Genomic DNA, 13220 nt, shown 5'->3' on the forward strand with positions numbered 1-13220 from the left:
TTTTGAGCTGCTGCCCCAGTGCTAGAGCTAAGAGAGAGCGAGTGCAAGTCCGTCCGCGTGGGGTCCCTTTACAAGGAACTCCAGCAGCCCTCCGTCTCACTCAACCACAATCCCTGATGGTTTTCAGACAGAAGTCATGGGGGCTTCTCTTCCTGGCACTGGAACCCTGGGCTGGAGGTTCCTATGTGGATCTGTGACCTCTCACTCCTTAGGTGGGAACTTTGCAGCCGATTATTTTTACCCACCCCATGTGCGGAGGACCAGCTCATTCAGCATTTCCACTCTTCCTACCAGTCTCGAAGTGGCTTTTTCTGTATATCCTTAGTTTCACCTAGATTTCAGGCAGTTCCGAGTGATGGTTATTCTGCAGCTTAGTTGTAATTCTGATGTGGGAGGATGTACGTTTATCTACACTGCCACCTTAACCAGAAGCCTAAACTAATTTCTATCAGAGTAGGATTCCTGTAATTAAAATCAATTACTCATTCTTTCAATTAGCATCTGGACTAATCAGTGTTTTCTAGTTATATCTGCACTTAAAATAATTTAAAAGTATCCCCAAGATAGAATATAGCCATAAGCTATAGTGATCTCTATCTTAATTGCCTGTTATAAGCAGTTGGTATAGTAATGTTAAATTGTACCCACACTTCCTCTAGGACAGTATTTCTCAACCTTTTTTTCATTATAGCATCCCCAAAGGAGACAATTGCAGACACATCTCATTTTATTGCACTTCACTTTACTGCACTTTAATCGTCTGCGCTACCTGCCCCCAAAGTTTGTGGCAACCTTGTGTGTGCAAGTCTGTCAATGCCACTTTCCCTATATTTGCTCACTTTCTGCCTGCCACATTTTGGTAATTCTTGCAATATTTCAGACCTTTTCATTATTTACATTTGTTATGGTGATGTGATTATCAGTGATCTTTGAGAAATTGTTTGTGAAAGGAAGTCAACCAATGCTGCCACCTTCACTGTCTTAAGAAATTGCCATAGCCACCCCAGCCTTCAGCAACCAGCACACTTACCAGTCAGCAGCCATCAACACAAGGCAAAAACTTGCCACCAGCAGATTATGACTTAAAGACTCAGATGATGGTTAACATTTCTTAGCAATAACATATTTTCATTTATTTAAATATGTCTTTATTGATTTCAGAGAGAGGGAGGGAGAGGGAAAGGGAGAGATAGAAACATCAATGATCAGAGTCACTAATCAGCTACCTCCTGCACACCCCCTGCTGGGGAGCAAGCTCGAAACCCAGACATGTGCCCTGACTGGGAATCGAAATCAGGAAAGCACTGAATTCACTAAAATGACTCAGAGAAATTAGGAAAGCACATATATTTACAGTTCTATTATAAAGGATTCAAATTAGGAGGACCAGCCAAATGAAGACACACACTGGGCAAGGTGGGGAGGAAACAGCTTCCATACCTTCTTTTGGTGAAATCAAGGCACATCACCCTCTCAGCACATCAGTATGTTCACCCCTCAGAAAGCTCTACTGGGCTTTGGTGTCCAGAGTTCTTTAAAAAAATTATTTTTTAAAAATTGATTTTAGAGAGGAAAGGAGAGGGGGATAGATAGAAACATCAGTGATGAGTCATTGATTGGCTGCCTCCAGCACGCCCCCTGCTGGGAGTTGAGCCTGCAACCTGGGCATGTGCCCTGACCAGGAATGGACCTCAATCTCCTGGATCATAGGTCAATGCTCAACCACTGAGCCACGATGGCCAGGCAGTGTGCCCAGAGTTCTTAACTGGGGCGTCACTCTTTAGGCACAGCCGATTAAATCATTACCCATGTGACTGAATGACTGTACTCAATCTTCAGCACCTCTCAGGTCAGGCCTGCCCCAAATCCCAACCCTCTAAAATAGACCTCTAAGGTCTTTCTGGTGTTTAGACCCATCCTAAGACTGTATAGGAGCCCACCACAAGCCACCTCATTAGAACCACAAATATACTCCCATTGCCCAGGAAACCCATAGGCTTTAAAGGCTCTTAGGAACCCAGGACAGAGACCAGATGCCTTATTATATATACCACAGTAGGGAGGGCTGAACTTAGAAAGATCACAAACCACTAATAATAGCTGAGATTCTCCACTACCCAAGAACCAGTTTTCACCCCCACTAATGAATCCTCTAAGACAATGAAGAGACAGTCTCCCAAAACCAGACTGGGATTTTATTATGTAAAGTTTATAGAAGTGTGACTAGTATTCCTCTGTACAAAGCACACAACAAATGGTTTTAAATAAAACAGAGAAATGCAAGTGCTATGACAACATCTGATACAAGCTGAACCATTTACAGATATACTAAAAAAATTTAAAATATCATCTTTCTCCAGAGTCCACCACGCATTTCTTGGAGCCGAGGTGGGCGCTCTAGCAGGTCACAAAGGCATCTTGTTGCCCTCGATGCTGATTTTCACTGCATGTGCAGATCGACTTTTTTTCCTGATATCTGTGAACTTTCTCATCTGTTTATCCAGTCGACTGATACCCTTCTTGGAGGTCCCCTGAAACTAAAAGTGGGGTAAAAATTAAAAAGCAATTTATTGAAATGTTTAAATCTAGTTTTGTCTTTCCCCTTTATCTGGACAAGAGCAGCCAGAAGAGCTCCTAGCTCTGGGAAACCAGAATATGCTTTGGTGACCTCAGGAACCAAAGAGCAAGGGGACGCAGCAGCATTAGAAACAACTCTCAGTGAAGAATAATAATGTTGTGCCTGTGCCTTATTGGCAAATTTTGTCTCAGTCCATGGAAATCTCCCAGATGAGAGGAAGGAGGAAAAATTGAAACTATGATACTCCAATTCCATCCAAATACATTCTGACTGTATGCTTTTCCTTTTCAAAGACTGAACGTGGAGTTGACCACATGACATATGCACCTTCAAACAGTGCTGGTGTAAAGAATGATGATCTTCTAAGAAAAGGAAAGTCACCTGAGAAAAAGCTGTAAGTATGATGACGGGGTCAGAGGGTTAGCAAAGCAAACCCACAAAGTGGTGGAGCCCTGGTTTCACACTCGGGGGAATCCCTGCTCTGCCTTAGCAGGTTCTGACCCTGGGAAGATCATGCCCCTGGTTGGTACTCCTTTCAGGACTGCTGGGAGAAATGAGAAAATACTGTCAAATATAAGGACAGAGGCTGGCACATAGTGCTCAAAATGAGTATCACTATGACTATTATTACTACTACTTTGCAGTCACTTAGATTTAGTGTAGTAAGTGTATTTGACACAAAAAGAAAAGAAAATTAAGTCAACCCAAGGGGCTTCCTACTTCTTATTTCTCTTCTTGCTTGCCCTTTATGTCTAAAGATTTGGTTATTAGGTTTTCTTTTATATTGAAATGATTGTATGTTTTAAAAAGATGTGGTCTCCAAAAAACTGACCTTTTAGCAGTGTTGAAAAGGCCTCCAATTTATGTCCAAGATCAGAGTGAACTCTTTTTTTTTTTTTTAAAACATTTACTTTTTTTAATATATCTTTATTGATTTCAGAGAATGGAAAGGAGAGGGAGAGAGAGATAGAAACATCAATGATGACAGAGTCACTGATTGAACCCGCAACCCGGGCATGTGCCCTGACCGGGAATCGAACCCCGATCGCCTGGATCCCAGGTCGATGCTCAACCGCTGAGCCACGCCCGGCCAGACCAGGGTGAACTCTTCTTGCTGACTAGTGTTGCTAACAATCCCAACCTTGACAAATGCTGAATGGTTAAGAGAGGGGTGCCTGGCCAGTGTGGCTGAGTGGTTGAGCGTCAACCTATGATCCAGGAGATCACGGTTCAATTCCCGGTCAGGGCACATGCCTGGGTTTCAGGCTTGACCCCCAGTAAGGGGCATGAAGGCAGCTGATCAATGACTCTCATCATTGGTGTTTCTCTCTCTCTCTCCCTTCCTCTCTCTGAAATCAATATTAAAAAAAAAAAAGACGGGTTTTCTAATTCTTCTCCCCCAGGCTTACTAATAAATCACCTGTCAAGCTCAATGCAAAGAATGCTAAATGAAGGCAGGGCCTGGGAGATGACCCAGGGTCACTGCTAGTGTGGGGAAGGGAAGCTCATCTGAATCTCGAGCCTCCCCAGTCGCTATCCCACCTCTGGACTCCAACTCCACACTCAGATACAAAGCAAGAAACTCTACAAGAATTTGAACATTCTTGAATAAGAGTCATGCTGATCAACCCTAGATTTTCTAGGGCTATCCCAATTCTAAATATTATTTTATATCAATGTTAATACTTAGCACTAATACTGAGTTAGCATAAAAATTCATTATCACATGAGAAAGCTATGCTGCCATCAGCCTACTGAATACCCGCTTGGTGGAAGAGAAGTGGAGGGATGACGAGAGGAGACTTCTGAACATCAGCCATTTGACCTTCAGGGCTTCCTGAAGAGTCCCAAAATCCGACTTCCTTTCCGACAATGTAACCTGATTTACAGTACTGCAATCAGTCCACACCAAAAACCCTACCTGCTCGTATCTCTGCCAACTACCCAACTTCCAGCAGCTCTGCATACCAGCCTGGATTTCTCCTTGCTTACTCCCAGGTCCTCCTCTACAGTCTGAGCCCTCCCACCCCACCCACTGAAACACACACACCCAGGTCCTGCTGCTCTACTCCTCGTCGCTTGTAGCTGCCAGATGCCTAGTTACCCCAAGCCTGAAAACATACGAAACACTGTACTAACATGCTAAATTCAATGACCTCTTCTCTGACTTCATCAACTCTATACACTTCCTTAGGACCGTAAAAGTGCAATGCAGTGTTATTGGTGAACAGCTTTATTACTGTTTATCAGTGAAAAACCAAAAGTGGCCTAAAAGATTAGCAAGATGGGTTTGCTTAAAAAAAAAATTATGGTACAACTGTAGTCCGACACAATGTATGTCATTAAAGAATTTACTAAAAGAATTTTTACCATGCTAAGTAAAAGACAAACCCAACAAGGAATAAAATATGATCAAGATTTTGCTTAAGAGTTCAAAAACACATCAGTAATAATGTTTATGTATGCATATACAAAAGACCAAAAAGAAGGTAACTGGAAATGTTAATGTTAAGGTGTGGTGGGTTTATGAGTGACAATTTTATTTGTGCTTTCTGTATTTAAAAGTTCATATAAAAGCATGCATTGCTCGTCACTTTAATGTTATTGAAAAGCACTCCGTGGAATAAACAAACATATAAACATACAATGTAGTGTAGGTTACTGCATTATTTAGGAAAAAGCAAAAATGAGAGAGAAATGAATAAACAAGTTATAGACACACGATACACTATCATGCAGCCATTACAAACAATAAATCTCTAAGGCGATTTAATGAGAAGTGGTCAAAATTATATATAGCATAACTTAAGTAGCAATAGAAAAAAAGCAAAAAATGTAACAAAGTGCTTTTGAATAGTGGGTGATTTTTCTCTTCACCACCCCAAATTTTTCTACAATTATAACAAGAAAAAACTAAGCTTGAAGCATTACAGGAGATATATTTAACACATCAAATTGTTATCAGTGGTGACTTAAGAGGACGGGCAGGACTTTGGAAACAAGATTATTCTACAGTGTTTAATGTTTACTTATATAATTTCAAAAATAAAAATGACATACAGGAGTGGGTAAAAGTAGGTTTACAGTTGTGAGTACACAAAACAGTTTATTCTTGTATTACTATTTATCAATTATTGTATTATTTTCCATGTGAACAACAGTAAGTCTACTTTTGCCTACCCCTGTATAAAATAAAAACTTTACTGCAATGTAAAACAGAACCACCAGCCCCCAAACATGTATTTTTTTTCAAAAGAGCTCCATAAGCCAGACTCAGGCCTAGATAAATACTGCGCGTTATGAGTTTGCGATTGCTAAGGATGAAGGAAAGGAACTCTACTAGAAGTTCCCTCTCTGCCTGCTGGTCACTTCTCTGCTCCAGCAGGAGGTTGGGTCGCCACTTCCCTCTGCCCTATGGCCCACAGTGAAGGTGGGACCAGAACCATCAACAGGAGCAGATAGGCACATGCCCTCAGGACAAAAGGAAGGCTTCCAAAGTAGAGGGGTCACACCGATTACTTAAGACATTTCCTTTGCCACACTGTCATTATCAATTCTCACGTGCGCTGGGGAAGAGAAAATATGAAAGAGAGGGATAAAAAGAGGGAAGAGACAGTGAAAAAAGTAAAGGTAAAAAGAAACAAGGGTATTTGGGGGCAGTGAAGGGATATCGAGGGGCATGGATATGGGTAAAAGAAAAAATGGGAAAGTATCAATGAAAAAGCCTGTGGCATGGAGCTGGTGCTCTTCTACCCTTTATTTATTCTAACAAATAAGAAAGCATACTTCGTTCTGACAGTAGCTTCACAGCAACGTGAACTGGCAGGAAGGTGAGTGTAAACCATGGAAGTAGCTGCCAAAGTGGGGGTTCATGGGGAGCCACAAAAGGCACACAGCATACTCAGACGCTCTCGTGAGTGAGGTGCTCTATTAATCCCAGAGCATGGCAGGTCAGGGAGACAGGCTTTATGAACATTCCAGTCTCTCATTTCCAACCACATGCCGAATATGAATTAATCAAATTTATCTCCTAAATATTAAGTGTGAGGCTTTAAGCAGTGAGTCCTCAAATGCATGTTGCTAAGCCACTGACAATAGCAAAAGAAGGCACCTCTCCCCCATCAAGAAGCTACTAACCAGTTTATACGCTTCTAATATAGAACACTATGGTTCTAGGCCCTTAACAAAAGTTCTTTTAATACAAATGGGCACCAGACAAGAACAAAATGTTTATCAGGGAGGTAATTATCTATTGGTCTCTAGGTACCAATAAAGGAGGAGACAACTTCCATATCAATTTCTAAATGTTCAGGAAGACCTAAGTGTCACCAAGTGCCTGTCAGGGTCATTATTTCGGAATCTAAAAGTGGGCCTGCTTTGTCTGGTTAAGCAAGCATACCCGCGCACGTGTGCACACACACGGCTTCACTTTAGCTACCAACAATTCAAGCCCATGCACAGAGCACACCTCCTTGGGGATACCTCCTGGATATACTCTGGTAGGGCCAGGCCTACAGGGGCATCCTGTTGCCTTCAATGCTGAACTTGACAGCACGATGCACTCTGCTGAGTCGTTTCTGTTCGGCAAATCGCCTCTTATGCTTTTCCAATCGGTTTAGGCCCTTTTTAAGAATACCAGGCTAGAAAGAGTGGTTGGAATGGAGAATAAAAAAAGATTACTGAAAAGCAATGAAGATCACTGAGCAGTATTTACAATGACTACAGAGGAAGTGTCTACCCTGAACATTTCACAATAGAATTACTTAAAACAGTTGAAGAGAAAGGAAGGAGGACACTGCAGAAGCAGGTAAGTTCTGATTCTCATGGTTCTAAAAAAACGACTGCATCAGAACACTCTAGGCTCCAAGATTTGGTTGAAATAAAGGGATGAATAAGAAAAAAACAACTTCTTGACTTGATAATGTTGCTTTAAGTCTGAAGTAAATCTCATCAGTAATGCAAGATCTAGCTGGATAAAAGAGCAGAGAAAAGCTCTCTTGAAATCAGACAAACCTGAAGAGCAGTTAAGGATTATGCATGAAATAAAAGACAAAATAGTAATTTGCATTTGCAGTCCACCTTGCTGATCCCCTGCTTGCTTACCCTGGATGACTCCATTTCCACATTCCACTTGGGCCTGACAACATAGTCCTTGTTTGAGGGCATTGGCACCCGCGCACGGGCACAGAATCCAGGATCTCCAGGTCTAAGAGCCCTGAGAATAAGAAAAACATGCTGCTTATGTAGCCAACCACAGCTGGGCCTATTCTGTTCAGATACACACCTGTTGCAAACCTCCTCTGCCCTCCCCCCCAAGCTTACCCAACCCACCCTCCCCCTCGGTCTCAGGTGGCCTCATCATCACTTGTATTACTGCATGGATTCCTCAACTTCCCTCCCAGGGCCAGCTTCCTCCTCTCCTTTAGTGAATCCCATACTCTCAGCTACTTAGGTTAAAATTTTGGTTAGTGCCTATAAATCTAGCAACTCCTCCCCCACGAAGTCACCTACTCCTGGCAATTTTGCCCCTGCAAAGTCTTTTCAACCTCCTGCTTCCCTACTGCCATCTCAGTTTAACTATTTCACTGCCTTCAGTTACTCCCCTCCACCCTATCCTACACCACACCAACATCAGCATTCCAAATCAAATCTGACGATTTCATGTCCTTGCTCAAAAACTTTCTATGGAATCACAGAGACGTGGAAGTTCTTCATCCTGATTTACAGCTGTTTAAAATCTGGTCCACTTCCACATCTCCAACTGTACCTTCCACCACCTGAGGCACACAGTACTGCCCAACCACCCGTCCACATGCCATTCCTGAATCAGGCCGTGCACACGCTTACCACATCCTTGCTTGGGTTCTCCCTTTGTCTATAATCCCTCTAAAGACTTTTTGAGAGCATGGACTTTTAAAATTCAATTTTGTATTTCCAAAGCTTAATGCTGAAGTCTAGTACATAGCAAGCAGCAATAAAGTCTTTATTATTATTTTTTTAAGACTATTGCCACCACGTGACTTTGTTTTAAATTGATTCCAGAGAGAGGAAGGGAGAGAGGGAAAGGAAGAGGGGGGACGGGGGAGAGGGGAGAGAGATGAGAGAGAGAAACATCGACTGGATGCCTCCAGCACGTGCCCTGACGGGGGATCAAACATGCCACCCCCTGGTGCACAGGATGACACACCAACCAACTGAGCCACACAGGCCAGGTCTAAAATCTTTACCGAATGAACTATTTTTCAATCTTCATACCATCCAGAGCACCCAATACCATGCTTTATGGATATTCAATGAATGTTAAACTGAAAGTCATCCCTCATCAATGTGAACATACATCATTTCATTTGCTATTTTTCTTAACACAAAGCTGCAAACAGAACATTCTCTCTATATATTAGTCTAAGAAAAAAACTAATACAAAACCCTTACTTCTCCTCTCCTGTCAGCACCTTTTCCAGGTCTCTTCGGGGTGTCTGGCCACCAGTGCTGGGAAAACAGTAATCAATGAAATATTAGGAATGTTAGAATCTTAAAACTTTATAAGAAAAAAAGAACAAAGTGAAATATCAAACTTAGGCCACAATGAACTCCTTTACACTGGAAAAATAATTCCTAATCTTGCATACCAGGGTCCATTACGGGTGAATGGTAACTGCCCTGCATGCAACTGTATCCAGTTTATTGATATAAACTGAACCAATATTTTTTTCTTCTAAGAATTTGGGACAGGATTGAGAAAGATAGAAAGTTTTTTCTGCAAGTAACCAGAACAAGAAAAGCAACCTCCAGAACTGTGGCAGAGGCCATACTCCATCAGATCAAACCAGAAGTCTGGGAGGGGGTGTGGGCTACAGATAAATGAGGAGGGCATCATGAACTACACAGACACATCAAGCTGAGAGGAAAGACACAACCCTACCACCGCAGCAGGCTTCCGAACAGCCTTGTGACAAACAGCTGTGCTGCCTGGCAGCCGCGCCTGCCCCTGCTCACCCTGCGCCCTCCTACCTGCTCATCCTCCGTCGCTGGGGCATCTGCTCCAGGTCTCTCTGCTCCCTTTCTTCTCTCGTCATTCCTTTGTAATTTGAGGTAAGGCCAAATATAGGCCGGGACCATTCATCTGTAATAAAACTGAATTATTTAGTCCACAGAGTAGTATTCCTCCTGCCATTTCTTGAAATATCTGCACTCCAGTGTTATGCCACATCCTAGGTATTTAGGATATTCTTTCCTTAGAGATACCATTATTTCAGAACCATTTATTGGACAAACACAGCATAATACCAACATTGCAACTAGCTCCAGGTGACTCAGAAATTTCAATATAAAAAGATCATTAAACCTATGATCACCAGAAGCTTACTTTCTTACTCACTCTGACAGTCATCAAGTGGTATTGACATTTCATAGAGACAGCCTACTTTCTAATTTACTAAAAGGAGAAAATCTTGAAATTCTTCTACTTTCTTATTCTAAAAAAGTTCCCTTGTTACTTGTCAAAATGGTCTAATTCTTTAAAAATTACATTTTAATAGTGCAGCTTTAAAGTCGGTACTTCATTAAATCTAAGAAAGCTGCTAAAATGAACATGAAAAAATGTACCAAAGAAAGGCCCACTGTTTAGCCAGTGAAAGCCCAAAGGTACCTACACTGTGCTTTTACTTTGAAACACAATGTAGATTATTGTTGCATTTAATACACTATCAAAACAATAAAGGATCGTTACAGACAGAACACAGGTATTGTCAAACCAATAGGAAGCAGGAGTCTCAGGGGGAGATGGTCTAAGTGTCTTTGAAAACTGACCTGCCAGCCCCACCCTTGGATTCAGAATTACTGTGGTAATGAGTAATGAGTATAAGTTTTTAGTGTAAAGGACTTAATTACTGGGACTATTCTGCTTTTCTCAGTCTAGGGCAAAAAGAGGGTCGAGAAAGATCGCACAAAAGCACCAAAAGTTTATTATTTAGTAGGTAGTAAATTACAGATTATTAACAAGATTAAAGATATAATACTTCTCTGGTTTATTTCAAAATTTAAATTTCCCTAAAAGCTTTTAATACTCTTAAAAATTCAATAGAGACCAGCCGGTATGGCTCAGTGCTTGAGCATGAACCCATGAACCAGGAGGTCACTGGTTCGATTCCCAGGCAGGGCATGCCTGGGTTTTGGGCTTGATCCCCAGTAGGGGGCATGCAGGAGGCAGCCGGTCAATGACTCTCATTGATGTTTCTCTCTCTACCTTCCTCTCTCTGAAATCAATAAAAACATTTATTTAAAAAATTCAATAGAAAAATAATTACTATCTTCAGATACAGAAGTAGTTGCACCCTGGAGGTGTGGTTGGAGCGTTGGCCCATGCACTGAAGGGTCTCGGGTTCGTTCAAGTCCCCTCCCACCTGTTGGGCGCGTGCGGGAGGAAACCAGTGGATACGACTCTCTCACATTGATGTTCTCAAATCCCCCCCCCGCCCATCCCTTCCACTTTCTCTAAAAAGCAATGGAAAAAATATTATGTGAGGATTAAAAAAAAAAAAAAAAGTTGCTTTTTCCATCTAGCTTGGGAGTTTAAAAATTCCTGCCCAACAGAGCACAGAGGGTTACAAAGAATGATGAAAATGCTCGCTTCTCATTCTTAAAACTAACGGATTCCATAATCAATATGGCGACTAATTAGATGAAGGCTTGGGAGACATTATAAAAGTAATAATAGTATTTCCTGAGTGCTTTATATATATATATATATATATATATATATATATATATATTGTACTTTACATATACTCTCTCATTTAATCTTTACAAAAACCCAAAGTAAATACACAGTTCTCCATTTTTCAGAGGAGGACACCAAGGTTAGAGCTTACACCATGAGCCTAAGGATATGCAGTGAGGTAGGTGGTGAATCCAGGATTTGAACCCAGGTATGATTAATGCCAGGACCTGTATTCCAGTACCTCTCTCACTATGTGCTCTTGATCCATGACTAGAAAATGCAACATTTTACTTGCTGTACTTAAACATACTGAGAAGCATTTTAAGTCTAAGGGGAAAAAGGTGGTGCCTATAAGAAGGTACCAAAATTTTTTTCTATTCCACTTTATTGATTCATTTTAACTTAAAAATATATATATATACTTTTAGTTATTGAGAGGAAGGTGGAGAGAGAGAGAAATGTCAGCGGTGAGAGAGTGTCACTGACCGGCTGCCTTCTGCATGTCCCCCTACTAGGGATTGAGCCCACAACCGGGGCATGTGCCTTGACTAGGAATTGAACTGTGGTCTCCTGGATCCTAGGTCGATGCTCAACCACTATGCCGGACAGGCTACTGATTCACGTTAAATAAATATTATAAAAATACAGTTAGCTTTTATATATATGTAAATGCAACAAAAACAAATGTACATACTGATTAGTTTCCCTGCCATGTCCTTGTTGGACCTTGACTCCTTGGGATGTTTATAGAGATACATTACTGCTCGTCCAATCCCACTATGCTTCAGGGTCTCCTGGCTCACACTAGGTAGCTGAGAATATAAGCACATGCACACACATTAACCACACAGAAACTGAGTCCTGCCAGTCTATTCTAGAGGATCACTCTTAGACCTGGTTGATTCACAATAGAATAACAAAAAAAACCACCACTCCATTTTCAGGATCTACACATACTGAACACACAGGTATTTTGTGTTCACATCAAGAGTTCAGTACTAGTGCTGAGTCCAAGTAAAACAACAACATGAGAAAATGTGAACTAAGCATACTCAGAGATTAGCAAATTAATACAAGAGTCAGCACTGGCCTCAGAATTAAACAGACCTGAACCCAAGCATAGCCATCTGCGAGAAACGTGACCTTCGACAAGTCATTTAACTTCTCTGAGTCTTAACTTCCTCATCTGTGAAATGGAGACGAGACACCTACCTGCAGGTTTGTTATGAGGAGTAAGAACACCTAGGATAAAGGTGGTTTCTCGAGAACTCCTTTACAAGTTAAGTAGCTTGCCCAAGGTCGTCACAGCCATGTAAAAGTGGCCCAACCTAAGATTCCAATGCAGGTTTATCTGACTCTGAAGTTGGTACTCTTTTTACTTCAAGTTCCTCCCCCAAACATGCCGACTACTGTATTGTTCTACTTAGAAACCACAGCTACTCCAAGATCTTTTTCCCTTCAATACTAGAGTTACATGAAGTTGATCAGTCCCCCCTTTTATGCTCATTTTATTTTGCTACATTCCTAAAAAACATACTGAATAAAACTCTTCTGGCAGGCTATGGCAGAGAGAATGTATAAATACATGGTAAAATACAGAGATTGTAATAACACAAAACACATTAGATAATTAATGATGAGTGAACAGATTATCTGCCTCTAACCTCTTGCAGAATCTTCAACAGCTCCTCTCGAATCTTCAGTGCTGGCAAACTCCTATCTGGGAGAGGTGAGAGCCATTCTTTGATGGCAGACATCACACCACTGTCAATAAATGTTTCTTTAAGGTCCTGCCTGCAATAACAATTAAAAAAAAAAAAAAAGTCAAGTCTATGTATGCTGGTTCTGCTATCGCTTCCTTTGGATTTTCTTCCATATTTAATGATGTTTCCAAAAACTCCTCCCACAGAGTCAGTCAGTCAT

The 13220-nt window shown here is 41.4% G+C and overlaps 1 protein-coding gene across 6 annotated transcripts in view; it reads right to left on the reverse strand.

Annotated features, from left to right (window-relative positions):
* Nucleotides 1–2176: 2176 nt before the first annotated feature.
* The window catches only part of IWS1 (interacts with SUPT6H, CTD assembly factor 1), a 44254-nt gene continuing 33210 nt past the window's right edge, over nt 2177–13220 (reverse strand). For 4 of the 6 annotated variants that reach the window (XM_081142017.1, XM_081142021.1, XM_081142022.1 and 1 more), the window contains exons 9-14: nt 12962–13091; nt 11992–12109; nt 9590–9701; nt 9011–9067; nt 7682–7793; nt 2177–2537 (exon numbers count right to left, since the gene is read on the reverse strand). In XM_081142017.1, coding sequence (XP_080998143.1) covers nt 2406–2537; nt 7682–7793; nt 9011–9067; nt 9590–9701; nt 11992–12109; nt 12962–13091 — 661 coding nt within the window. In that variant the 3' untranslated portion in view covers nt 2177–2405. Of the gene's footprint in view, nt 2538–7051; nt 7219–7681; nt 7794–9010; nt 9068–9589; nt 9702–11991; nt 12110–12961; nt 13092–13220 lie in introns of those variants that run through there. The other 2 variants (XM_081142020.1, XM_081142018.1) reach the window with 1 other exon arrangement.

Source organism: Miniopterus schreibersii (assembly GCF_964146895.1).
Source record: "Miniopterus schreibersii genome assembly, chromosome: 7".
Lineage (NCBI taxonomy): Eukaryota > Metazoa > Chordata > Mammalia > Chiroptera > Miniopteridae > Miniopterus > Miniopterus schreibersii.